General features: G+C 43.3%; 1 protein-coding gene across 5 annotated transcripts in view; it reads left to right on the top strand.

The window, feature by feature from the left end:
• ANKRD52 (ankyrin repeat domain 52) overlaps positions 1-26,819 on the top strand; it is a 128,766-nt gene that overhangs the window by 28,568 nt on the left and 73,379 nt on the right. For all 5 annotated transcript variants that reach the window (XM_053293580.1, XM_053293577.1, XM_053293576.1 and 2 more), the window contains exons 3-7: positions 5,012-5,090; positions 6,929-6,999; positions 17,589-17,789; positions 17,906-17,993; positions 21,337-21,479. In XM_053293580.1, the coding sequence (XP_053149555.1) occupies positions 17,906-17,993; positions 21,337-21,479 (231 nt within the window). In that variant the 5' untranslated portion in view covers positions 5,012-5,090; positions 6,929-6,999; positions 17,589-17,789. The remainder of the gene's footprint in view (positions 1-5,011; positions 5,091-6,928; positions 7,000-17,588; positions 17,790-17,905; positions 17,994-21,336; positions 21,480-26,819) is intronic.

Below are 26,819 nucleotides of genomic sequence, written 5' to 3'. Positions count from 1 at the left end.
TCTAGTTCATTGCTTTTAAATAATAAAATCTTGAATATATTTTTGGTTTGTTCCCCTTACCTGGATGTGATACCTGTTTGGGTTCATGATTAAATGGTTGGATAAAACAATTAATTGGGAAATGCGTTGTGATTCCAAGTGTTATATTTGCATTCTTTTTTCCTAAGCGGCGGGAGGGGCTGTGTTTTATAGTTTGATCCTAAGATAGATGTCTGGAAGTCTCTCGTAGTTCTCAAATTAATGTCCTAGCAAGAGTTCTTAGTTTTGTGAATGGAGCGTTTAAAAATTTATTTCTTGTTCCTGTTGTGTATGTGTGTGGAGGGTTGGGTAGAGGGAGGCTAATGTAAGAGAAAATAATTTTCAAATAGAGGGTGGCTCAAAATGGATTGAGTCATCTGTGCTGATGCACATTATTCCAATTCAGTTAGTTTGAGGCTGAGAAATGAAACTGAGTTTGGCTTTGAGCATTGACAGTCCACTTTCTCTTTCTTTGTCACTGATGAGGGATTTATTTGTAAATGTTCAGGGCTCTGCAAAACAACCTCTGTCTAAATCACCATTGATTTCAACTATGAACTGGTGTCCTCTTATCGCTTTTCCCGTTTTATCATTTGGCCTTAGAGCACCAACATCCCTCTGAGTAGTGAATGCTTGGCGCCAGACCCAAAGGCCAAATAGTGGTTGATGTGATCCAAGATCCTAAGTGGTTCTTTTTTCTCCCTCTTGATAGCCTTCAGCAACGAGTTGGGATTCCGTGCCTTATCAGAGCAGCTTGCATTACTCTTAGGGTTGGATTATTGTTGGCATTAAGTTTAAAAGCAAGTGAAGTGGCAAGTTCTGCATAATGCTTCAGAGCAACATTGCAATATTGCTTTTTCTTTGAGGGAGTATTTTCCCAAGTATCCTAAACACTTTGTCAATGTTGATTAAACCTTTCAACTTGACTCTTAGTACACATCTTCTATACTGTTATCCTTCTGATCAAGAGTAGACAACTTCTGGCTTTCAGAACACTTTGGGATGGCTTGTTGGCTTTCATTTAGAACCCCAGAACAAGCATTGTTGTTACATTTCTGTCCCTCATGGTTAGAGATGAAATGTTGAAGCCATAGAGGGGGAAAATAGGTTTGCTTGGGGGAAAGATAGATTCAGTTAAATCATTACGAAAAAAGACTGACTTAAATCATCGATTTTAAAATGTAAAATATTCCATTTCTTTTTCAGATACAATACTTTCTAAATAAAAATGCATGCTAATTAGTTTCTGTAACCATAAAAACATATTGGATTTATTGTTCCATTCTGACAGCTAGGCCTTACCTCTGTGAAACTCTTTACTTCTGCCGCGTTTGCCTTTTTCCCCCAGCAAAGGGGTTTCTTCAGATTATTCCCAAATAGGGTCTCTTACAACCTGCAGCCATGACTGGTTTTTTTGGACAGGTAGTGGTTGGAGTCTGCAGTAGAAATTGATTATTCTTTCCAGTTTTCCTTTTTGTTTTAGTCTGCCGCCTCCTTCTTTATCATATAACTATTCTGCCTCCTCCTGGGCAGATCAATGATCTTCATGAGAGGTATAAAGTAAATATCCATGTTCTTTGATTCATATGGATCAGTGGATGATATCTGTGATAACTTGTCAGTTCCTGGCTCCCAGAATCAAGCCCCCAAAGAAGTGCAAGAGCTATTACAGTGCATAATTAATCTATGAAATTTTCTGCCATGGGATGTGGTAATGGCCACTAGCTTGAATGGCTTTAAAAGAGGCTTAGACAAATTCATGGAGGACAGGTCTATCAATGGCTACTAGTCTGGTGGCTATAGGCCACCTCTAGCCTCAGAGGCATGATGCCTCTAAATACCAGTTGCAGAGGAGCAACAGCAAGAGAGAAGGCATGCCCTCAGCTCTTGCCTGTGGGCTTCTCAGAAGCATCTGGTGGGCCACTGTGGGAAACAGGATGCTGGACTAGATAGACCTTGGGCCTCATCCATTCTTATTGTGCTGTATGATTGAAGAAGCTGTCGTTCCCACAATTGTTGCTTCATTAAAAAAGTAGCCTTTCATAAGATGATCATAAGTTTAGTTTTAAGATGTTAAGTGCATTAAGTTCAGAATATTTCAAAACTAAGTTATTTAAAATATATAATTTATTATAGCTGACACTCAAAATTTAAAATCTGCTTTAAAAAAACCAATCAGTTTGTATCCACCTTGTGGGGGTACTGGACAGCACATTTGGGGAAATTGAAGTGTAGTGTATGCAAAACTTCCTTAGACATAATCTTTTTTTATTTCTCCGAGAACTTGAAATATATTACATACAAGTGGATGTATAAATTGTATTGTTTGGAATATGTATGAAATAAAATATGTATACAAGTATAAATGCCTGTACCTTATTAAAATAAAAATTATGAATATACCCAGTGTTAGATAACTTCAAACTGTTGTATCTTGAGATATAGAGGCTTAGTTTTTGCAAGCTGGGGAATTGAGAAGGGGAAAAAAGCTGACAAAATAAAAGGAAACAAAAGGTTAGTTTTATTATTTGCCTTAGAAATGGTATGAAGACTTCAGCATGATCATGCAGAAACTGAAGAAGTTCATATTCTTATAGAGCTCAGTAAATAGGCATGACTATAATGTAATCAAGTAGCAATAAATATGGATAATTGGTTAGACTTTATAATACTGTTGAATAGTTCAGTGTTCTTGCATCATCATACATAGCAAATTTGTAATAACTTATATAGCCAAAATTAGCCATCCTTATTTATTAGATTTATATCCTGCTTCATACCAGTAAATGTGTCTTTGAAAATAACAGTGTAACTCAAGTTTATTTCTCTAATAGGAAGCAGTGTCTGAAAAATCCATAGCTGACTGTTCTGAACGTTCATTATGGGTTTTGCAGACATCAGAAAATAAAAGTTTTGCACACATTGAAACACATTTCTTTATCATGTTCAGATATTGGTTTTGTGGTATGTATTCTCAAGTATTTAACTGTTTCTTTTACTTGATTCACAAGGTTTAGGAATCTGAAGTAATGGAGCTGGAGACTGTGCTGTGTAAAGGGCTTGCCACCATGTTGCAGGAGAATATGATTGGCAGCGCACCCTGATGGCACTTTTGCTCCAAATTCCTGTGTGTTCCTTATTCTGTAACATTTGAAAGTGTTTTTCCAATGTGATGTCTTAAGTGAGTTACTTGTCCAGTAATCTGGCCACACACAGTAACCTGCTGTCAGTACTAATATTACAGCCTTCGATTCTTCGATCTAGGGGTTCCCTCCCAACCCTTTTTAAAAACAAGTGTACCCCTTCAGCTCAGGTACCCCATAGAGATTGATTGTGTGTGTTGTGTATATATATACTCACACAGACACAGAGTTTAAATGTGAGACTTAGGAGACAGGCTACTCCAGTGACTGGCTTACATGCAGACTAAGTTACTCATGAGTACTCTCATTGAAATGGGTGGGACAAGTATACAAGTCCTAGTAATATCAAAAAGATTGCTTATGAGTGACTTAGTGTGGATGTGACTGGAGTAGTTTGTCTCGTAACATTTAAGTGTGTGTGTACATATATACATAATACAAACATAAGTATTAGAGTTAGTGAGACAGGCTACTACAGTCACTGGCTCACATCCACACTAAGTTACTTAAAAGCAGTCTTATTGAAAGTAATGGGACAAGTTTATTTGTCCCATTAATTTTAATGAGAGTACTCAGTGCTCATTTTCTGAGCTTGTCAGGATAAAGGGAAGGTTACTTTGAGCTTCAGCATGTCGTCAGCCAATTAGGAACAGATGAGAGGGGAGTCTTCACCTTCCTCCCTTTTTGCAGGAAACACATTGCAGATTGCTTCCAGTTGATGATCCTCAGGTGGAGAACAAAGAATGCTGCTGCAACATAGGAGGCAGGACCACTCAGAGAATCTCCTTAGTACCCCCTTCAAGTATCCCTGGGATACCTGTTGGAAACCTCTGATTTAGAATATTTGCAGACGTGTGAATTGGCTTTGTATTATTCTAAAACATTGCTTTAAAAAGTATTTCACTCATCATTTCGAAAGAGAAGATACTCCATTTTGCATGTGTGTGTTGCCCCAGTGATATTCAATTTTTTTCTTCTTCAGGTGAAAACCTTTGCACAGGGACTCATCTGCTACAGAACTCCAACACTTTGCAGAAGGCTCTAGGCCACACGCTTGGGTAATATGGGGCACAGGACAGGCCTTTTGAGCCTGGCCATTGTCCTATCTCAGTGTGACTGGAACACTGTAAAGTCCTGTGACTGTACAGGAATATTGATAATGATGAGGAAGCTGTCTTTCTAGGAAGTTTTTCTGCCATTTCTGGTCTTTCTAGCCTCTAGTCAGTCTCTAAGGAATTGTGGGACTCCTTGGAACAGTTCGAAAAGCTTTAAGTCACTGCTTTACGCCGTTTACACATTTTAGCAAGTTTTCTCTGACTTCTTTGTAATTAAGTTGTCCTCCATGAGATTAATTAAAAACAACAAAGGAAAAGTTGTGATTGTGGCAGATGACCAAAGTCTTAAATGAGATAGCTTACTTTGAAGTATATAGTAAATTAGCTTGACTTGGCAGCAAGTCAAGAACATTTGGTCAAATTCAAAAGCACCACATGCCCTATGGGGCCAGCACCATGTATGGGTTGAAAAAGTGAGTTGAAATGAGCTAGTTGTGATTAGCCAATGCATTGTATTGGCACTGGAGCTTGAAGCAAACTGACTGTTTGTTCATAGAAGACGGGAAGTGCTGGCAGATTATGAATCCAGATTTAAAATTTCTGTACAGTTTGTGTCCACTGATATACAAGTCTTAAGCTGCAATAAGTGGCTATAAAGTTAAGCCCAAAGAACTTGCTGCAGATCATGACACAGCAAGATAGTAGTTTCTAGGTAGGGGAGGAGATGAAAGAAATTGATTCAAGGTTCTGCTTGAACATTTTCTGATTATCTTTATCTTTGTTTCCCCAAACCAGGACCAAGAGAGACGAACCCCTTTGCATGCAGCTGCATACCTGGGAGATGCTCCAATTGTTGAACTCCTAATAATATCAGGTAAGTGTTGGGGGTGTGCCCTCTGGCTGGCAAACATCTCATATGCCTTGGAAGCAGGAGAACTTTGCTTTATGCGGGGACTGTAAGGGGACTTCTCCTTGGAAGGAGAAGTATAGCTATTAATCTCATGGAGGAAAGAACCAGTGGAAGAAATAGATGAGACTTGCAGCTCGGGATTCAGGGGTATTGGTAAAGCTACTGGGCAGTGGCTCACTCAAGTTAAGTAGAGTGAATGGAGGAGCAAAGCCTGCATTTCCGGTCATGAACTGGTGGCAGTCTGGGTCAGGCTTGCATAGCTCTGGCCAAATTGTCAGAGGTGGCCGGAGATGCAGAGAAAACTGGGTCACGTATGAGTAATGCTCGTAGAGCCTGTGTTGAACTGCAAGTGAGAGCACTGGATTTAAATGTGGCAGATCTCTTTTAAGCTATGGCCTCTAGAAAGTTGCCGTTGCACATTCTGTGTTTTCAGTCTTTAAAACAAATTATAATCTATGATTTGGATGGCTGGAAAAATGAATGAGAGATTGTAAGTGCTTTAGCTTATTCCACATTAAAAGTGCTACAGTTAGCAGATTGCTGCTAGTAAAATTATTATTCTTCACCATGATTCTAGAGCAGTTGAGATTTATGGAAATGTTCGGATTCCATTTAGTGAGGCTATTTTAAAACCGGCAGCTCTGACCACTGTAACTCTTCCTGTGTAGGTTGGACAGTTAGTTCTCTGGACAGTGAAGTCAGTACAGATGGTTCTTGATGCATGTGCTCAATGTCTCCAAATTAATAACAATGGCAGGAACTGGCTAATGACAACACATATTTTTTTAGTCAAGTTTTTGTTTCTGAAGATTGCTGGTTCCATTCCAGATTATCTCTCTTGCATGTGCACCTTAAAATCTAGATGAAGAGTGGCATGTTTGGTTGTGCATTTCTGCTTGTTCATGCTGTGCGTAGGGAACATGGCATGCTGGAAATGTACCCTCCCCCAAACAAACAAAAAACCCAAACTGCTTGTTTTTAACCATAATTTAATTAGAATTTTAATGGTTTGCTTTAATCACTCTCTTTTACTATTGTTTTTATTGTCTCGTGTATTTTAATCTGTGTTGAATTTAAAATATTTTAAATTTTGTACACCACTTAGAGATGTACATATCAGGCGGAATAAAAACATGATAGATAGATAGATAGATAATGTGATGTTGCTGTTGTAGTATTTTGCTTTGAGAATAATTTTGTGGAAGGTTGCTTCTTTGTGTTTGGGAGACAGTTCTGTGAATCAGATTCTTTTCTTCTTCACAGTTAAGCCACTAGGTTGTTATCTGTTGAATGGTTATAGCTGTGGGAAGCAAATCTTGATTTTGTCTGGTCCAGGATGCCAAAGCAGCAGAATCCTTGAGATGCATGTGGTATTAAGGCACACTAATCTCTTTAGTTTCAAGAATGGTACTAATCAGTTTATGGTAGAAAGATCTTTTAACTCCCTTCCATAACAGTTGAATCTGTTGAATGGAGGTGTCTGCTGGATACGGTGTCGGGCTGTGTTTAATCTGTCTGCGGCCAAGTTTGTTGCCAAAGTGGGAAAGGGGAAACTCCCCCCCCCCCCAACCTATCATTCTTTTGCAGATTTGTATTGAGATTAAGGGGATAAACAGATCCAGTGAGAAGGTAGAGGAATTCCTCAGTACTCCCCCCCCATATTGAATAGATTTACTAGTAACTTTCCCAATCTTGAATATCTTTTTCAAAACTTGAAAAAATTTGGTGAAATGTTTGCTTACCTTTATTAGTCAGCCTCCTATGTGATATTTCATTCCATCCTTTCTGTTCTCCTTGGGCAGGTGCTAACGTTAATGCAAAGGATACCCTTTGGCTGACCCCGTTACACCGTGCTGCAGGTTCTCGCAATGAGGTAAGAGCTAGTCTGTTTGGCCTGTTTTCATTCACCCTCTTAAAAGGACAGAGGGGACTCTGCCCCTGAACACTTCCATAGCTACATTTTAGGTAATTTAATTTCCCCCTTCATAGTTGCAGGACCTATTTGGGTAATTTAATTTCCCCCGGGGGTGGGGGGATTGGAATCACCCTTCACTCTTACACCCAGGGAAAAAAAAGTGAATGAGTAAGAATTATTTGTCCTCATCCTGTCTCATGTGTTTCTGCTTGGAAGATGACAAGCTCAGAGCAATAGATCATGCAGAGATGCAGTAGGCATCCTCTAATGGTGGGTAACCTTTTCAGTGTCCCTGCATTGGGAAGGATTTACTGATCCAAACACAGCTGATGCAAAAACATAGGAGAATTACCTGCCCTGGTGGAGACTGATTGGAAGGGAGCAACACTGGAGCTATAAATCAGTCAGAGTCACAGTGGCAGCTTTCTCTGGGTTCACTGGAACCTATAATAGATAATATTAGCAAACAGGTGTGCCCTGGGACACAGTTTGTGAATCATTGGCTTTGGGAAGTCCCAGGAGTCTCATTTTCTTCTCTCTGTATTGTTGCTTTATTGTGCAGTCAGGACAGATTAGCTAACCTAGTAAGGATGTCACAGTATTAGACCAATAGTTTCCATTTGCATTGATGCTGGATATAGTTTGTGTCTAATGAAAATGTTATGATTGTTCTTAATTTATTTGTTTATGTATTTGTTGTTCACCTGTCCCAGGCGGAAGGGTGGTATACACAGATATACATAATAAATAATGGCTGGGCGGGGTTTTTTTTAGTGCATCAGATAATATTTGCATAATATATTCTGCTTATGCTGAAATTGCAGAACTTGGCAGTCTGGTTTACAGAATATTGATTTTTTAACGTTTACATGAAGTAGTTCAACTTTACAAATTAGGCCACAAATCACTAGTCTTCCTGTATTCTTCATTTGTGGATTAAAATGAAAAAACAAGAAGGTACTTTTTGTAGTAAGCCACCGAATGGCACAGCAGGGAAATAACTTGCCTAAGGAGTAAGAGGTTGCTGGTTCGAATCCCTGCTGGTATGTTTCCCAGGCTATGGGAAACCCCTATATTGGGCAGCAGCGATATAGGAAGATGCTGAAAGGCATCATCTCATACTGCATGGGAGATGGCAATGGTGAACCCCTCCTATATTCTACCAAAGAAAACCACAGGACTCTGTGGTTGCCAGGAGTCGACACTGACTTGACAGCACAGCTTTGCTTTTTGATTCTTACTTGTCACCAGTAACTAGGTAAGTGTCCATTGACAAGTCTGAGCTAGAGCCTGTGAATATCTTTCTCATCTCATTTTCATGTCTGTACTTCAGAAGTTGAGGTTAGTTGTTGAGGGATAGTATATTTTAAATTATCTGCAGGTCTCCATACCTAGTGTCAACTTTCCCCCACATATGTACCTGCACTTACAAATAGTTCAGTAAATGGTTGCTCTCTTGATTCTCTAGTGGAGTGTTCCTGGCACAGAACAGCTTCCCTCGCCGGTTGACTTTGACCTTACATACTCTGTATTAATTCAGTGAGAGGGAAGATTGCATTGCAGCTAACAGGATAACATCATGTAAATTGATAATATAGGAGCGCTGGATATTAAAGAGTGATGTTGTAAGATCTTACTGGATTTCTCTGTAAAAGCAGCAAGTAACCTTCTTGTAAAGATGATTGTGGAGTAAGGTTATGTCATTAATTGTGCCAAGACCTGGCTCCCTAGAGAGAGCCCTGCTAGAAGAGCTTCCGCTCTTCACCAGAGTCAGTTAACTTGTGTAATTGCCTTTTCCTGCTGGCCTCGCGGCTTCAGGCCATCTCCAACAGCTGAAAAGCTCCACTTAAGCTGGCTCGATTAATTCACCTCTTTGCTCTAAAACAGCGTCAGCGTTTTTATTGATGGCTGGCTTCCAGGTGGGTGGTGGGTGGGGGCTGCTCTCAGGCAGAGCTTGCAAGGGAGCAAGTGCTTGTGGTTTATTATCTTGCACTAATGAAGGGGGAAGCAATGTCAAAATCTAGGCCACTGGGCCACGCTTCCCTTCTGTCAAGCTTCTTCCACCTCAGGAGTCACCAAAGAGCATTCATTAGCTACAAGATCACATGGATCAGAAGCTAGGGATGCGCATGTTTGGCTTTTTAAAAGCCAGACTTTGGGTTACGGCCCATTTGACCCGCAAGTATACCCCTTCGGTTTTGGTAATCTGTGCTCAGGTTTGGTGCTGGCAGAGGGAGCGAGCGGGATCTTTAAAAAGGAGGAGAGCAGAGCAGCTTCCTGCTGTGGTAGTGCACGGTGCCAGCACACACAGGCTATCTGTGCATGCACTGATGCCATTTGCATGGTCAGCACGTGAGTTCTTGGGATGCGAAGCAGGAAGCTGCATGGGGTGGCGGAGAGCAGGTAAGGACCTGTTTTCCGCCTTTTGAAAGATCCTGCTCGCCACTCCCTCCCAGTGGCGCCAAACCTGTGCACGGACCTTGGTTTGTGCACATCCCTTTCAGAAGCTACATTGCTCCAGAAGTCTCTAGAGAGGCAGCCCCTGCAGCAAGGCGGGCTTCCTTCGCTTACTACCTCAACTAGTTAACCTGTGGCCATACTTTGTACAGCCTTGGAACGGAAGCCCTTGGCTACTGTCATATTCTGCCTCTGTTGCCTGAGGCTGCCTCCAAAGCGTAGGGTTGCTCCTGCCTGCCCCCACCCTTTCCTAGTAGCTCTCTGCATTCTAGCTGCTTCAAGAGAGAAGTTTTCCTTAGGTGCTGGCATAGCCTCATCTCTACTCAGAAACTTGGCATATTGGAGCAAGATTCCTAGCATGTGTGGCACCTTGGAAATTTCTTCAAGAAGAAACAGTTTAACATTGTTGTATTTTAGTTGCTGTGTAGATCCCAGGTGCTGTAATTACCCCTCACTCGCCCCCAAACTAGGCAAAGAGACACTTTTTCAAGTAGTGTCTCCCTTCTATTTAACAGGAGGAGAGCAACTGTCCCTATTCATCCCAGCATAGCATGCCTTCAGTGGCTGTTGTATGTATGTGTGAAGACTGTGAGTCCTTTGGGGACAGGAAACTATCTTCCCATTTTTTTGGCTATGTAAACCATTTTGCAAACATGTTGTTGTTGTTGTTGTTGTTTCTTGTTCACACAGTCAGACGGGTGTTATTGACTGGTTTGTTTTATCCAGACATCAAGTCCTTCCCAAGGACCTGGGATGGCTGAATTTTATTATCAGTATAGTAGTTGTTATAGATATCGTCGCAAAACATAGGCTGTTCCCAGTAAAGTTGTTTTTTGTAGTTGGCTGATGGTGATTTCGGTGGCCCCTGTGGTGGTGAGGTGCTCTTCAAGTTGTTTTTGAATTGCACCTAGGGGACCAATTACTACTGGGATTATTTTGGTCATCTTCTGCCACAGCCTTTCAATTTCAATTTGTAGATCTTTGTATTTTCTTATTTTTTCTATTTCTTTTTCTTCTGTTCTGCTATCCCCTGGTATTGCTATGTCAATTATTTTGACTTGTTTTTCTTTCTTCTTGACTACAGTTATATCTGGTGTATTGTGTGGCAGATGTTTGTCTGTTTGTAGTTGAAAGTCCCATAATTTTATTTATTTATTTATCTAATTATCTATCTATCTATTTATTTATTTAAACATTTTTATACCACCCAAAACGTGCGTCTCTGGGCGGTTTACAACAGAATAAAAACAAAGTTAAACATTCGTTAAGACAAAAATGGGGGAGGGGGACAGGACACACACATTACAACAATTTAAAAAATTTAAAATATTTTAAAACAGCATTAAAACCATTAAAAAACATTAATTAAAAGCCTGGGTGAAGAAATGTGTCTTTAAAGACTTTTAAAAAGCTGTCAGAGATGGGGAGGCTCTTATTTCACTAGGGAGCGCATTCTAAAGCCTTGGGGCAGCAGCGGAGAAGGCCCGTCCCTGAGTGGCCACCAGACGATCCGGTGGCAGCTGCAGACGGACCTCTCCAGCAGATCTCAGTGGGCGGTGGGGTTCATGCAGAAGAAGGCGTTCCCTTAACTATCCAGGGCCCAAACTGTTAGGGCTTTATAGGTTATAACCAGCACCTTGTATTTTGCCCGGAAACATATCGGCAGCCAGTGTAGCTCCTTCAATACAGGAGTTATATGGTCTCTCCGAGATGACCCAGAGACCAGCCTGGCTGCCGCACTCTGGAACAACTGTAGTTTCTAGACTACGTACAAGGGCAGCCCCACATAGAGCGCATTACAGTAATCCAGTCTGGAGGTTACCAGCAGATGTACCACTGTTTTGAGGTCATTCACCTCAAGAAAAGGACGCAGCTGGTGTATCAGCTGAAGCTGATAGAAGGCACTTGTGGCCACCGCCTCAGCCTGGGACACCAGGAAGAGGCTCGGATCCAGAAGCACCCCTAGACCGCGTACCTGTTCCTTCTGGGGAAGTGTGACCCCATCCAGAACAGGCAGATCAAAATCATCTCTCGAGTTCTGACCCCGGACAATGAGTACTTCCGTCTTAGCCGGATTCCGTCTCAGTTTGTTATCCCTCATCCAGCCCATCACCGACTCCAGGCAGGCATTTAGGGAGGTTATGCTCTCTCTCGATGATGCTGACATGGAGAAATAGATTTGGGTGTCATCAGCATACTGGTAGCACACTGCACCAAATCTCCTGATTATCTCTCCCAGCGGTTTCATGTAGATATTAAACAACATTGGAGAAAATACGGAGCCCTAGGGAACACCATACAAAAGTTCAGATTTTGAAGAACAGCAGTCTCCAAGGGACACCATTAATTAATACCTTTGTCTTATCCTTATTTATATAGAACCCTGCCAAATTCCCATATGATTCTAATATTTCCAATAATGTATCAATTGACTCTAAAGGTTCTTGTAAAAACAACACTATATCATCTGCAAAGGCTCTTAGTTTGTATCTTTGTGTCCCTATTGACAATCCTTGTATTTTGGTCTCTTCACTTATCATCCTGCGCATAATTTCCAAGACCAATATAAATAATAATGGAGACGGGGGCAACCTTGTCTAGTACCTTTTTGAATACTAAAATAATCTGTAAGTTCTCCATTAACCTTAATGTTTGCTTTTTGTTCAGAATATATAGACCCAATCACCCTTATATAATTAGCTCCAAACTCTACAATTTCCAGGGTTTTCAACATAAATTGCCAGGAGATGTTATCGAAAGCTTTCTCTGCATCCAAAAATAACATAGCCAGTTGTTTATCATTATGCTTTTTGTAATATTCTAATACATTTAAAACAGTTGGCACATTGTCCTTTATTTGCCTTTTTGGTAGAAATCCAGCCTGATCTTCATGAATTAACTCTACCAAGACCCCCCCCCATTCTTTTAGCAAGTATAGAAGCAAATAATTTATAATCATTATTAAGTAAGGAGATTGATCTATAATTTTTAACCAAAGTTTGATCTTGGCCAGGTTTTTGTATTAATGTAATAGTCGCTTGCCTCCATGAATCAGGGAACCAACCCTTCATCATAATTTCATTCATTGTCCATTGTAATGGTTGAGCCAGTACTTCACGAAAAGCTTTGTAATATATAATAGAGAGCCCATCTGGTCCTGGTGATTTCCCCCCTTTTGCTTGCTTAATAGCATCCTTAACTTCTTTGTTGGAAATTGGAAGATTCAATATTTCCCGTTGTTCAGGGTTTAATTTTGGTAAATTCCTTAATTGTAAGAATTGTTCTACTTTATTTATATCAACCTTTCTTTTTTGATAATACTCCTTATAATATTTATAAAATTCTCTTTTAATTATTGACTGTTGATTAATAATACCACTGGGCGTACTCAGACTCGTTATATAATTCTTTTGCTGTTCAACTCTTAATTTCCAGGCCAGATATTTACCCGGTGTATTTGCCTGTTCAAAAGATTTCTGTTTTAGAAATTTAAAATTTCTTTCCATCTCCTCCACCGTCAACATGGAATATTTCTGTTTTAATACCTTTAACTGTTGTATTAAAATTTGGTCACTTTTTTTTCCAATTAGTTCCCCTTCCAAGTCCTTAATTTGAATCTGGATTAGGTCCTTGTTCTCTTGTCCCCCCAGTATGCATTTTGTTGAATAAAGAAACCCCTCATCACCGCCTTACTTGCGTCCCATACTGTCTTCATCTGTAGATCGTCCTTAGGTTTATCTCAAAATATTTTTTAAGTTTTTATAAACCTAATTTCACAATTTTAGAGTGATTCAAAAGGGACTCATTTAATTTCCATTGATAGTTTTTCTTTATTCCAATTTTCCATTTTAATTCTATAGGATTATGGTCAGAAAATATCCTTGGCAATATATCAATATCTTTGATTGTTATCAACACATCTGGATTAGCCTGGATCATATTTATTCTCGTGTGCATTTTATGTCTATCTGAAAAGAAAGTATACTCCTTAGCATCTATATTTTTGGTTCTCCATATATCATGTAAACCAAAGTGCTCAACCATATTAAGAAAGGCTTTTGGTAATTTCCCATCATTTTTTCTCAAGTCTATTGAATCTCTATCAGCTTGCGTTGAGACAACTCCATTAAAGTCTCCCATTAATATAATCCATTGCCTATCTGTCTCTGTTAGTTGCTTTTCCAGTTTTCTATAGAACTCCGCTTTTGCCTCATTAGGGGCATATATGCCCACTACAGTATATTTTAAGTCTCCAACCTTTATTTCTACTATCAAAACTCTTCCATAATCATCTTTATATATCAATTTTGGCTCTTAAAAAGTCTTTTATATAAAAGACTACTCCCCTTTTTTTCTTAATATCTAATGTTTCAAATTGCTGGCCAAGTGCTTTGCTTTGTAGGTATTTTCTATTTCTCCTTCTTATATGCACTTCCTGTAAGCAAATCAAGTCTAATTTTCTTTTCATGGAAAGATCATGGACATTTTTTTGGCGTTTTGTTTATATATTTAAACTATTTACATTTAAGGAAAAGAATTTTATTTCCATACTGACTAATTATTTGTTTTGCTAATCCCCCCCTTATTTATTGCCTTGTGTCTTTTGGAGATCCCCTGAGACCTGAAGATCGTTCCTGTACCTGCGGAGAAATTGTTTTATTTTAGAGTCTTTGGTTAATCTATATTTCTTATTTTTATAGGTAAAGGCAACCCCTTGAGGGAACTCCCATCTAAAGGGGATTTTATTTTGTTTTAGAGTATCAGTCAAATCCCTGTAGTCTTCTCGTTTCCTAAGAAGTCTTCTTGGGATTTCTTTCATCACCATAATTGTTTGTCCATTAATTTCCAATTTATTTTGAAAATGGGCTTGTATAATACGTTCTTGGGTAGATTTTGAATTAAGTTGAATTATACAATCTCTAGGCACCTTGTGGGTGGCTTCAAAGTGGAATTTACTCTAAAAGCATCTTCAATAAGTCCTTCCATATTAAGTAGATCTATCTGCAAAAGTTTGGCTAATTCATTAGTCAGCAAATCTGCTAAATTTTGAGTTGTGCTTTCTGGAATTCCCCTTATTCTAAGGATTTCCCCCCTCTGTACCAGTTGCAACATTGCAAGTTGATCAGCAAACTCATTTTCCTTTTTCAACTCCGTTATCTCCTGATCTGCAGCGTCTACTTTTTTGGAAATTTGTTTAGTATCCTCCACTGTCCTTTTATTTATTTCCTCCAAGTTGTTACATTTGTTTGTGTTGTCTATAATCCCTTGTTTCATCACTTGTACCTCCTTATTCAACTGCAACATATCTTGCTTTAATACCTGTGAATCTGCTTTTATCTGTTGTATGTACTCTTTGAGAGTTTGCACATCATGGACCATAGATTGTACCACTTCATTATTTAATGGTTTGAAGTAACTCCCATATTTCACCAGTGGACCTATCCATTTGGGGAATCACTGATAGTTTTCTGGCCATGTAAGTTTGTGGTCCAGTTGGGATATTCTTATTCTTAGACATTCTAATATACTAACCATAACCTACAGTAACATATTGGATGTTTACAACAAAATTAACTCTTTAAACAATATGCGCCTGCCATGACTACAAAATGGAAAGTGTAATTTCCACCTTAATTCCACTTCCCCCTTTGACTCTTTTAACTCTTCTTCGCTCAAGATGTATCCGTTCGCTTGTTCACTCTGTAAATATAGTCACAGGCTCCCTTCAACCCAAACTCGCATTTGTAGACTCACGTTGAAAGTCAACTATGCCCCGAAAGGAGGTGGGAGATATACTTCATGCTCTTCAAAACACCCGGAAGTTCACCGTATTCACCTCAGTGATCCCCAGCGTCGAATCTTTACACTTAGGGCGTATTGTGAGCTAGCAATATAGTAACTTGGGCTACTTTGAGTAACTTTAGCAAGATTTGGATTACTTTAGATTACTTTAGCAAATTTAATAACAATTTGAAAACACAACGGCGGGGGGGGCATTAGTCATCCCTCTCTTCGAAACTACTACAAAGTTTTGGCTCCTCTTCTCCTGTAGATGTGCTTATAAAACTTTAGTCCCTCTCCATGTAGGGCTGTGATATTTCAACCATACCTTGACACCCAAAAGCGTCCAAAAAGCATTGTTTAAATAAGGTTCTATCTCACAAGTTGCTGTTTTCCTTGTTCTTTTAGTTGAGATTCTTAGTAAATTCCTTTGTTGACTTGTTGGCATTTGATAGGATCTCCGAACAGGTTCGAACACTGAGGGGTATGAAGTTCGAAGGCAGGGTGTGTGTGTGTGTGTGTGTGTGTGTGTGTCACACTTTAAGGGTGGGGGAGGGCCCACTTTCCCCTCCCTCCACTTTCCCCCTGCTGGCGCCCGGTATTTTACATGTCCTACAGGGTGGCAACGTACCCTGCTGCCCTGTTTGCTCTTTGGCCTGAAGTAGCTGGCCCGTGTGCTTCTTCTGGCCACTTTCGGCCAAAGAGCAAACAAATTGGCAGGGAGGTATGCTGCCACCCCATAGGATGTGTAAAATACCAGGCGCCGGTGGAGGCGGGGGGGTAAGTGCACCCTCCCCCTTCCTTAAACACCCCCCACCATCGAGCCACCTGCGCCTGGTTCCGTGCACATCCCTATTGTCAGTCAGAGTAGACAGTACTACACTGGATGAACAAACCATTTCACTCAGTGTAAGGCAGCAAATATTCATATGTTTGAATGTTCTTCAGTTGATTGATACTGCTTAAAATAGATAAGTATGATAGGAATTGGAGCTGTTTAAAAAAAGATGAAATTTCTTATAAGAAAGCCAGTTCTGTACGGGAAACTGTGCTAATCCTGTGTCTGATTTATTGCATGAGACAGGAAGCCACAGCCAATTGTGGCTTCCCATTACATGTATATGCAAATAAACATATGTGCATTCACCACGTGATAAATTACACCCACAGGACCCATGCATTTCCCACATGACACTTAGTTCCATGTAGGAAGTTTTTGTGTGTGTGTGTGAACAGGTCCTTGCATTAAAATGTATGTTATGGTATTTTCATGAAGTGTCAGCAGTTGGCTCACTCCCAGTCTCTTAACTGCAGTTAAATGTTTAAAGTAGTGCTCCATCTGCCCCAGCCCCAAGAACTCTCAGCATCCAAAATCATTCTGGGTGCTTTCTGCACCACCCAATGTATAATAGTAGGAAGGAGAAAGATACTGATCTAACCAAACATTTGGTGGGATGAAATGTCACAATTTTTATGAAAATCGGAGGCCTCCCTTTTTTCAAGTGATGGTGGCAGCACTTGATTTTGTCACCTCCTGGTTTTATGTGTGCACACATTCTCCCCTCTGCTGCCTCCTTTTCCTCCTTTAGGGCAGCAATAGCAGTTTATGCATCTGTTGCTGCCTCTTCCCTTGTTTGCTGCTAGCCTGAGAGTGAGAAGGGGGAGGAAGCAGGACAAAATGAGGTAAGGGCCTTAGAGTATTGGAGACATCAGATGCTTTGCTTTCTACAGCTTACTGTAGAGCAGGGATTCTCAATGTGTGGGTCCCCAGATGTAATTGGACTTCAACTCCCATAATTCCCAACCAAAGGACACTGGGGCTGGGGATTATGGGAGTTGAAGTCCAATTACATCTGGGGACCCACACGTTGAGAAACCCTGCTGTAGAGTGCCACCAGTACTCTGTTCCCTTTTCCTCATTTCCTCTTCTGTTTCCTCCCCATTCTCAGCCCAGCAAGAAATGAGGGAGGAGGCAGCAGCAACAAGGAGGAGTGGCATTTTCCTGAGCAGTGGTTGTGCCACCGCTCAGTGAAGCGCTATTCAGGGAACTGGGGGGAGGCAGCGGGGGGGGGCATCTTTCTGCCCTGCTGGTGCCCCAATAATTTGTCATTTGGGGCCTTACTTTGCCTCATGGAAAGACTGCCCGTGCTCCTAGTTCTGCAGGTAATTGGGTTTGATTTCCTTTTGAAATTCCAGTTCTGTCTCCTAACACGTTATTATCTCTTCTCTTTAGTATTTTACCATTCCTCTAATGATCCCTTGTTCTGCTCAGCCAAACTTAAAAGTTGCCTGTGTTCTGTCCCTGGCAGAAGGCACTTAACCTCCTCCTAAAGCACTCGGCAGACGTCAACGCTCGTGACAAGTATTGGCAAACACCGCTGCACATTGCTGCTGCCAACAGAGCCACCAAGTGTGCGGAGGCCATCATCCCCCTACTCAGTAGTGTCAATGTGGCAGACCGCACTGGGCGCACGGCACTGCACCATGCTGTACACAGTGGGCACCTTGAGGTAAGGACTGTGTTTCTTGCTTTTGGGAGTACCAAACACATTGAAGCTTGTGTTTTGGGTTTGGTATCCCCTTTGATCTCGGTTTCTGTGTCCCTTCCTTCTCTCCCTCTTTCTAGATGGTAAACCTGCTCTTAAATAAAGGGGCCAATCTGAGCACATGCGACAAGAAGGAGAGACAGCCAATACATTGGGCAGCATTTCTTGGTATGTTTCCTCCCTTCTGCTGGGATTCTAATCTCTCTTTTTTGGGAGTGTGTTGCCATAATATATGTGGACTTCTGATGAGAAGACATTTATAAAGGTGTAGAATATTCTGGACAAAGAATGACATTTGGTGGTGTCTAGAAGATGTGAGCCATAAGCCAGGAAATTCCTGGTTCAGATTTCACTTTTGCCTTAGGTTGCTTCCTTGCAAACCAAGTAGTAGGCATAGCCCTTTAAATCTGATGCAGCGGTACACAAGCTAATTGTGTCTCCCTAGCCCTATCATCTGTGCCCCACCCCCACCTGATGTGGTGAGCGACATCATGTGCTGATGTGCTGCAGAACAAGTGCGGAAGAGAAGCAGGTGAAAGGACCAGAAAGAGAGTAAATAGATGAAGCCATGGCTGTTTTGCTTCTGGCTGTATAGGGAGATGTAAACTTCTAATTTCACCAGGGTGTTCTTCACACAGCAGGCTTTACCGCAGGTTTACTGTGAGGCTTTACAGTGAACTCGAAGTTGTCGCCAAAAAATGAAGCAAAAAGTGCATTTTTTTTACCCCAGATATAAATCAGGCTACACTTTAAGGTGCAGTGAAAAACTGGAATTGTGTGTGAAGTGCTCCTCGATAGCTTGCAGGGACTTTGGGGTAAATACGCCTGATAAGTGAACATACACTCCCCATTCTGGAGGAGAGGCAAGCTAAAGGGCTTTAAAAACCCTGTGTGGAAAATGCTCAGGTGGCCTTAGGGAAACCTTTTAGCACCCCTCACAATACTGGATTTGCTTTATATGGCTGTTTCAAGGATTACTGAGACGTGTGCATGCAGAGTTTTGAATGCTCGTAAAGGAGTTGAGAAATGCTGGACACTCCCCACAGGAAGAGTTGGGGGAAGGAAATTGACCCTCAAGTTCATGGCCAGGAGCAGGGATCCTGTGCAGAGCTAGGGTGGAGGCAGAACCTTTGAGGGCACTTTGTGTGATCAGGAGTCCAGTGCAACCAGCCTCAAGCAGGAGCCATCAACTGCCCCCAACTAGAACATCAGCATCTAGATCAGGGCTGCACAAATTCAGCTCTCCTGCAGATGTCAAACTGATGTCTCCCATAATCCCCAACTATCAGCCACTGTGTCTGGGGATTATGGGAACTGTGGTCCAAAAACAGCGGAGGGCTGAAGTTGTGCAGCCCTGATCTACGTGCTGATGATAAAATAGGTCCTCTCTACGGCAGCCTTAAAAATGAGTGGTTGAACTTTCGAAAATTAAGCAGGGTGTGAAGAGAGTGGATAGGGAGAAGTTTTTCTTCCCCCACTTACAGCACTGCAATCAGGGCTTATTCCATGAAACTGATTGCCAGGAAATTTAGGACCAACAAATGGAAATACTTTTTCACACAGTGCATAATTACTCTATGAAATTCTCTGCCACAGGATGTGTTGATGGCCACCAGCTTGGATGGCTTTAAGCAGGGCTTCGACAAATTTATGGAGGACAAGTCTATCAGTGGCAACTAGTCTTGATGGCTATAGGCTTCCCCCAGGTCCAGAGGAAGGATGCCTCTGAATATCAGTTGCAAGGGAGCAATAGCAGGAGAAGGGGGCATGCCTTCATCTCCTGGGTATGGGCTTCCCAGTGGCATGAGGTGAGTCACTGTGGGAAACCGGTGTTGGATTAGATAGGCCTTGGGCCTGATCCTGTAAGGCTCTTCTTATGTTATGTTCTAACATTGTGTCTGGCACTTGAGGGTATTTGCTTGACCAGGGCTGTGCCTTCTGAGACACTTTCTTCTCCCTCAGCGAGTGTTAGGTCATCACAACATGTGAAGTTGTCATCGTTGTCATCACATCTGCTGCTTTAGGGCTTTACCTTTTGATAGGTAACCCCCGAAGGAAAGCATCTTAAAGAATGATTATTCCAGAGGAGCATCTTAAAGAATGATTATTCCAGAGGAGCCTTCTCCTCACTGCCCTTGCTTCCCATCTGCAGTCAGTTATGAATTATGTAGCCCCACCCACCCAGAGGGAATCTAATCACACAAGCAGTCATTAAGATCCAACAGCAGCTGTTAACATACTATCTAGAGCCATTAACACCTCATTAGTCTTTTTTGCACTTCAACTGAGAAGAGAGAATTGGGGGTGGGTGGGTAGGTGGGGAAAGAGCTGCCAGTTCTTCCTATGCTGAAGAAGTAAGCTGCATATTTAATCATCTGTTTTGTGTCCTATCAGTTTGTAATGGTCATTGTACAATAAACTACAAATCATGCAGTGCTGCACAAATCTGGATTTTTAAAAAAAGGTAATGCCTTTCCCCTCACGGGAATGGCTTCTTTTAGGGGCCATAGATCAGTGGTAGAACACCTGCCTCTTATGGATAGTATTGCAGCTTCATTCCTTGACATCGTCCCCAGTTAAAATACCTTGGGTAGCAGAGCTGGGAAGGTTCCCCACCTGAAACCTTGGAGAGTCATTGTCAGTTAGGGATGTGCACGAACATTTATAAAAATCGCCATATAACCATTTATCTGACATCAATGCAGGGAGGTGGTTTGGACAACCTTTTGAGAGGGCTTTCAGCCATCTTTATAATTAATTATCTTAGCCAGCCAGCATGGGGATGTGGCAAGGCTATGCATGGCACAAATGCTCCTATGCAAAGGAGGCACCTGACTGGCTTAGTGGAGGCGCCGACAGAGGCTCCTGATTGGCTGGGCACTAGTTGGCCTGCCCACTGTGAGGATGTGGCGGCGGCTGCAGCAGGCCTAGCCTGGCTGCGGTCGTGATCGTTGCGGTTGTAGCCTGGGCTGGGAGGAGGCAAGAGGCAGCGGGCTGTACTGGCCCTGGCGGTGCTGGCAGGGGTGAGTGGGGAATGGGCAGTGGGGGCGAAGCCCGTGTGTCTGTTGCAGCCTGGGTTGGGAGGGAAATGGGTGGTGGGCGCAGCCCTGGCGCTGGTTGGAGGCTGGGGTGGAAGGGAAACAGGCGGCGGGGCTTCCTTGTTCGCCGCCTGGGAGGAGGAATGGCGGTGGCGGAGCCTTTTTTGGCCGCCCGCCACCCGTGGAGGCTCCGTGCAGGTAGCGGGAGGAATGGAAGGGGGGAGGGCAAGAGAGCGTGGGGCTGGAGGAAGAGGGGAGATAGAGACCGGGACAGGAGGGAGAGGGTGGGGGGAACAGCCAGCCCCAAAGAGTGTGCAGATGCTCTGTGTGGGGTTGGCTAGTAGAAAGTTATCTCTGAGAGAGAACTCATCTGCTGCAGCAGTGGAAGCATGAGCAGAGCTAAATGGAAAACCGCAATCTTGTTGAGTCACTTAACTTTTGTGTGTGTGTGTGTGTGTGTTGCCTCCTTCCAGGGCATTTGGAAGTCTTGAAGCTGCTTGTGGCCCGAGGTGCTGATGTCACGTGCAAAGACAAAAAGGGTTACACACTGTTGCACACGGCAGCAGCCAGCGGCCAGATCGAAGTTGTTAAACACCTGCTGAGGCTTGGAGTTGAGGCAAGTCCTACGAGTCAGTGGATGCTCTGGTGGTCCTAGGCTTCTGTTTACTCTGACCACACTCTTTTAAAACATGCACCTTTCGACTTGTGTTGTGAAACGTGTGCAGATATAGTTCCAGGCCGGTTAGGCAGATAAAGTGTTACAGCGAAAATAAGAGTTTGGTAAAATTCAGAAACTGCTCTGTTGCATGTGTCTTCATAGTGAAATAGATAACTATTACCCTTAATTGAATTATGTGTGCTCCTTATGTTAACAGAATTTACGATACATGTGTTAAAGATAAGTGTTCGAAGTAACTGTCTAGAGATACTTGCTGGACCTGGCAGGGTGGGCATAAATGCAAAATTGCCTTTGAAAGCTGACATTTGTTTTTGTTTAAAAGATTCATACCGAACCTTTTGATCTAATCTAATCTATTCTTAAAGTACTTCACAGTGGATCATGCAGTACAGAACAAAATTATGTTGGTGTGACAGCTAAGAGAGACTTTGAGGGGATGTGATGTTAAAGCTCTTGCCCTCCCTCTCACATGTTCCTGCCACCACAACTGTTGTTTTCAGGGGCCTGCAGTGAACCCATCGGGGATAGCCCCCTCCAGGGAAATCAGGCAGCACCAGATGTAACTGGTCATTATACATTAATACTTGCTAATGTTGGTTTAATACCCACTAATTAATGTTCATTACCTGTTAATATCCATGAATATTTGCTGGCAGAAGATTGATACATTTGTTTTCCTTGGTATGGGGAGGGCATCCTAACATGATGGGTTATCAAGCTCTGCATGCTCTGAGACAGGACCAATCAAAATTCAGGTAGAGTATGCTTACCCTGGCATCTGTCACTCATCCCCAGTTCCAGTCCTATCTCGCTCCGCAGACAGAGCTTGCCTTTTCGCTGTGAGGAAAAACTCACAGTCTTTAACTGCATCTTCTATTTTTTCAACTAATCTCAGGCCAGCTTCTCCCTTCCTTTCTTCTGTGTGCCAGGGTGGGAAGAGAGTCGCCAATCGTGCGCAACTAGTTATTTATTTTTAAATTTTTGTTATTTGGCCTGATTAATCTCCTCTGTTTGTGGTTGATATTAATTTGAGAATGGAGCCTGCCCATATGGGGGATATGTTGAAGGGTTCCCTTTCGGAGGGCCCCTTCACAGAAACCGGGATTGTTCCCTCGGGGGAAGGGACAGCGAGTTTGAGCCTGCCGGCTAATGTAATTGAAAAAGAGCCTACTGCCACCAAGGAGGCTTCTGCATTGCCTGCTCCACCGCCCCAAAAATCGGCAAAAAAGACTTAAACATCTTAAAGAAAAGGGCGTGTTAAAAAAGAAAAAGGCAAAGCATTCCCCCGGCAGCACACTGCTGAGCGAAAGGCTGCAATTGAAGGCAGTTCAGGCACAGCAATCTTCTGCTTTCCCACCCGATTTAACTGCCGAGGGCACGGCGGCCATTTTAGCGGTCTCATTCCACTGCTTCTGTCAGGAGTGATGGAGAACTGGAGCACATAGCGCCGATTTTCAAGCCCTTCTTGGGCTCCTTGGCTGCAAATGATCCCCCGTGGTGTCCGATTGGTGTGCCGGTAGCTCTTTCTGTTTCTGGTCCTCCTCAGGGTCTGGTTAGTGTGCCATTGGCACTTGCTGCCCACGACCCTCCTCAGGGTCCGTTTAGCGCACTGACGGCGTATACCATACAAGAACCCCCTCAGGGTCTGATTATGCCGGCGCCCGCTATGGTGAGGTCTGCCGCTACGTCTGAGCAAGCAAAGTTGGACCTCTCTAGCATGCCTCCCCTGCCAGGCGGTGACCAGCTGTCTCCGGGTGAGTTGCTTTGGTTGGGGGAATTTGTCAAATGGCAGTGCTTAGCACTGGTATCTCCCCTGGCTGGTCAGTCAGGTCAATCTGGCTCGGCTGGACTTACGATTCTGCCATCCCAACAGAGGAACAGTTTGGTCTCTGGGACCATAGGAACAGCCATGCCACCCTCCAGTATTCAGGTGCAGCCTCGTTTGGATGTGCTTTCCCGTAGGGCTAGGCATCCTTCCTATTCTTTGTCACCAGACTCAAGCCTTGCCAGATGGGCTATTCCTCAGGTAGAGCGCCTCAATTCGTTAGAGCCCACTAGGTGGCGACGTAGAAAGAGGAAGGCTGTTTACTATCCTCCTTTCTCCTCTGAGGAGGGCACTAGGGTAGCCAAACGTACTATTCATGATATTCCCTCTGCTCCTTTGGCAATTCACTCTAATGTACCTCTTGCTTCAACACTGGGACCCCAGAATGTTCAGGGGGCATTGCCTAATCCAGGGCATTCCCAGACGGAGCTACCATGTCCAGTGATTTTCTCTGATGATTCACAGACCTCAGAGTCTGAAAAGGAGGAAGGGGAACTTTCTGACAAATAGACTCCTATAGAAAAGCCCCATACCGCTTGCCTTTTCTCTGCAGCTGAATTTGAGGTTTTGTTAGCCAAGGCCAAAAGGGCCATTAAAGATGTCTCTAAGGAGACTGGCACTCCTTTGGTTTCTGGCCTAGACCAGGAAGTTTTTCCATCTACTTCTATTTCAGCAACCACTGTACCTTTTCCTTCATTATTCAAGGATGTTATGTTGGCAGAATGGGGCGTACCGGTGGCTATTAAGCCTGCCCTATCCTTCCCCCCAAAATTGTATGCCTTGCCCTCGGACATTATGGCTCTGCTGGATGTTCCCGTGGTGGACGGGCCAATGGCCCAACTGGTCACCGGCACTCTGGTGAACAAGGAGGGGGATGACTTTCTCAAAACACCGGAGGAAAAGAAGGCGGATCACCTGTTACGTAAGGCGCGTGAAGCTTCTGCAGCTGTCATTAGGGCAGCTGCCACGAATTTGATCTTTGCCAGAACACCCATTCTGTGGACTAAGGAGCTTGTTAATCTAATAGCTCCAGAAAATCTTAAACTCCGTCAAGGTTGTCCAGAGCGTCTGTACTTATGGCAGACTCAGGTCTAGACGGCATACAGCACACCTCTCGTGCCATGGCAGCAGGGTTGCTATCTGTAGAGGCTTATGGTTAAAAAATTGGCAGGTAGATGCCAAGTCCAAGACCACCTTGGCTGCTATTCCCTTTCAGAGGGGTAAGTTATTTGGCGAATCCTTAGATCCAATTTTAGTGGACACTAAGGATAAAAAGAAAGCAATGCCGGTTGGGCGTGGGGAATCAAGGAGGAATTTCAGGGGTAATAACACCTTTCAGAATTCCTTTCGTCCCTTCAAAATTTTCAATAGACTTACCAACACAGGTTTTAGAGACAACTTCAGAGGGAGAGGTGATTGTGGATCTTCCTTCGGAGCCACTTGGCGGCAGCCTTGGAACAACGGGGCAGAGGATCAGGCAGAGCACATGCTGGAGGTTATGCCAATAATCAAAACCGTAAGCAATGACGTGAAACCGGTGGGGGGCAGGCTTCTGGAGTCTGCAGAAGCCTGGGTGCGCAGCACCACAGATCAATGGGTGTTGAGAACGGTGAGTCAGGGGTACATTATAGACCTTGTAGACACTCCTCCAGATTTTCTTTTCATGACTCCTGTCTCCAAGTTGAGATCCAAAAGATTGTTGATGGAACAAAGCATTCAACATTTATTAGACATCCAAGCGATAGAACCAGTTCCGCTGACAGAATTAAGTGCAGGACTATTTTCTCTTCTCTTTTTGGTGCCAAAGGACGACGACTCATGGCAAGCAATCCTGGATCTGAAAAGATTGAATCGGTGTGAAGATGTACATTTCGCATGGAATCCTTAAGAATGATCAAGGCAGCTGTCAACCCGGGCGACTTCCTTTCATCGATCGACTTATCAGAAGTATATCTACATGTGCCCATTCATCCTGCCTCCCGCAAATTCCTGAGGTTTGCCTACAATCACAGGCAGTTTCAGTACAGGGCCCTCCCCTTCAGGTTGTCCTCAGCTCCTTGGGTTTTCACCAAACTGATGGTGGCGGTGATTGCACACATGCGCCTGCAGGGGCTTCACGTGTACCCGTATCTGGACAACCTGCTGGTCCGATCTCTCTCGTACCACAAGGCATCCAGGGGCACAGCCCAGGTCGTACAGATACTAGAAGTTCACAGGTTTGTAATAAACCAGTCCAAGAGTCACCTAGTACCATCGTATTTGCTCCAACATCTGGGAGTTGTTTTCAACACGAGAGCGAGGACAGTTTCTCTCCCACTGGACCGGCGGCGAAAGATTGTCGAATGGATCAGACCTTGGATGTCCAGAAGCCGGGGCGCTCTCATGTCTCTTGCCTAACTTATGGGCTCGATGATCACCTGCCTGGACTGTACACCCTGGACCAGGTGGCATTCAAGAACACTACAATGGTTCCTACTTCCTCATCAGGTGGCCATTATGGAAAAAAGACAGATGAAACTTCGCCTGACACGGAAAGTCAGGAAATCACTTCTGTGGTGGCTTTCGCCAGCGTTAGAGAAGGGCATACTTCTGGAAGCTCCCCAGAAAATCATGGTGACGACGGATGCGAGTCTCTCCAGCTGGGGGGGCCCATTGCCTTACACGTCATGTGCAGGACAGAAGGACATGGAGAACGATATCAATTGGTTAGAGTTGAAAGCCATTTGATTGGCTCTTCTTAAATTCAATTCAATTGATAGGGAGACATGTTCTGATAAGAACGGACAATGTGACCGCCAAGGCTCACGTAAATCGCCATGGTGGCACAAGCTCAAGAGCCCTCATGCAGGAATCAAACTTGCTATTCGCATGGGCTGAGATTTATCTGTGTTCCGTGACAACGGAGCATCTGAGCGGCATGGAGAACCTACAGGCAGATTGGCTGAGCCGCCAATGAGTGGATCCGGCAGAGTGGAGCTTACATCCAGCAGTCTTCGAGTAAATTGTATTCAAGTGGGGTCATCCAAAGCTGGATCTCTTCGCCTCCTGGGAGAACACAAAGCTGCCGAGGTTTTTCGCTAGATATCTAACCCCTTACGCGGAAGAAGTGAATGCTCTCACGTCTGCTTGGCCACGGGGGTTACTCTATGCTTTTCCCCCAACTCCGATCCTAGACTCCTTTCTGAGGAAATTTTTCTAGAGGAAGCAGATGTCATATTGATAGCTCCTTATTGGCCTTGGAGGCCTTGGTTTTCTGACCTCCTGAGCCTGTCAGTTCAACCGCCATGGCCTCTTCCTCTAAGAAGAGATCTACTGTCACGATGTCCTCTCTGTCACCCGGACCTGGCCTGGTTATGCCTTCATGCTTGGAGGTTGAGCGTGAGAAGTTAGAATCCAGGGGATATTCCCGCCGGGTGCAAGACACCATTTTGGCATAGAGATGTTCATCTACT

The sequence above is a fragment of the Hemicordylus capensis genome, chromosome 2, assembly GCF_027244095.1.
Source record: "Hemicordylus capensis ecotype Gifberg chromosome 2, rHemCap1.1.pri, whole genome shotgun sequence".
Classification (NCBI taxonomy): Eukaryota; Metazoa; Chordata; class Lepidosauria; order Squamata; family Cordylidae; genus Hemicordylus; species Hemicordylus capensis.
Note: the sequence above shows the minus strand (reverse complement) of the source record. Positions and strands in the feature narration are given on the sequence as shown.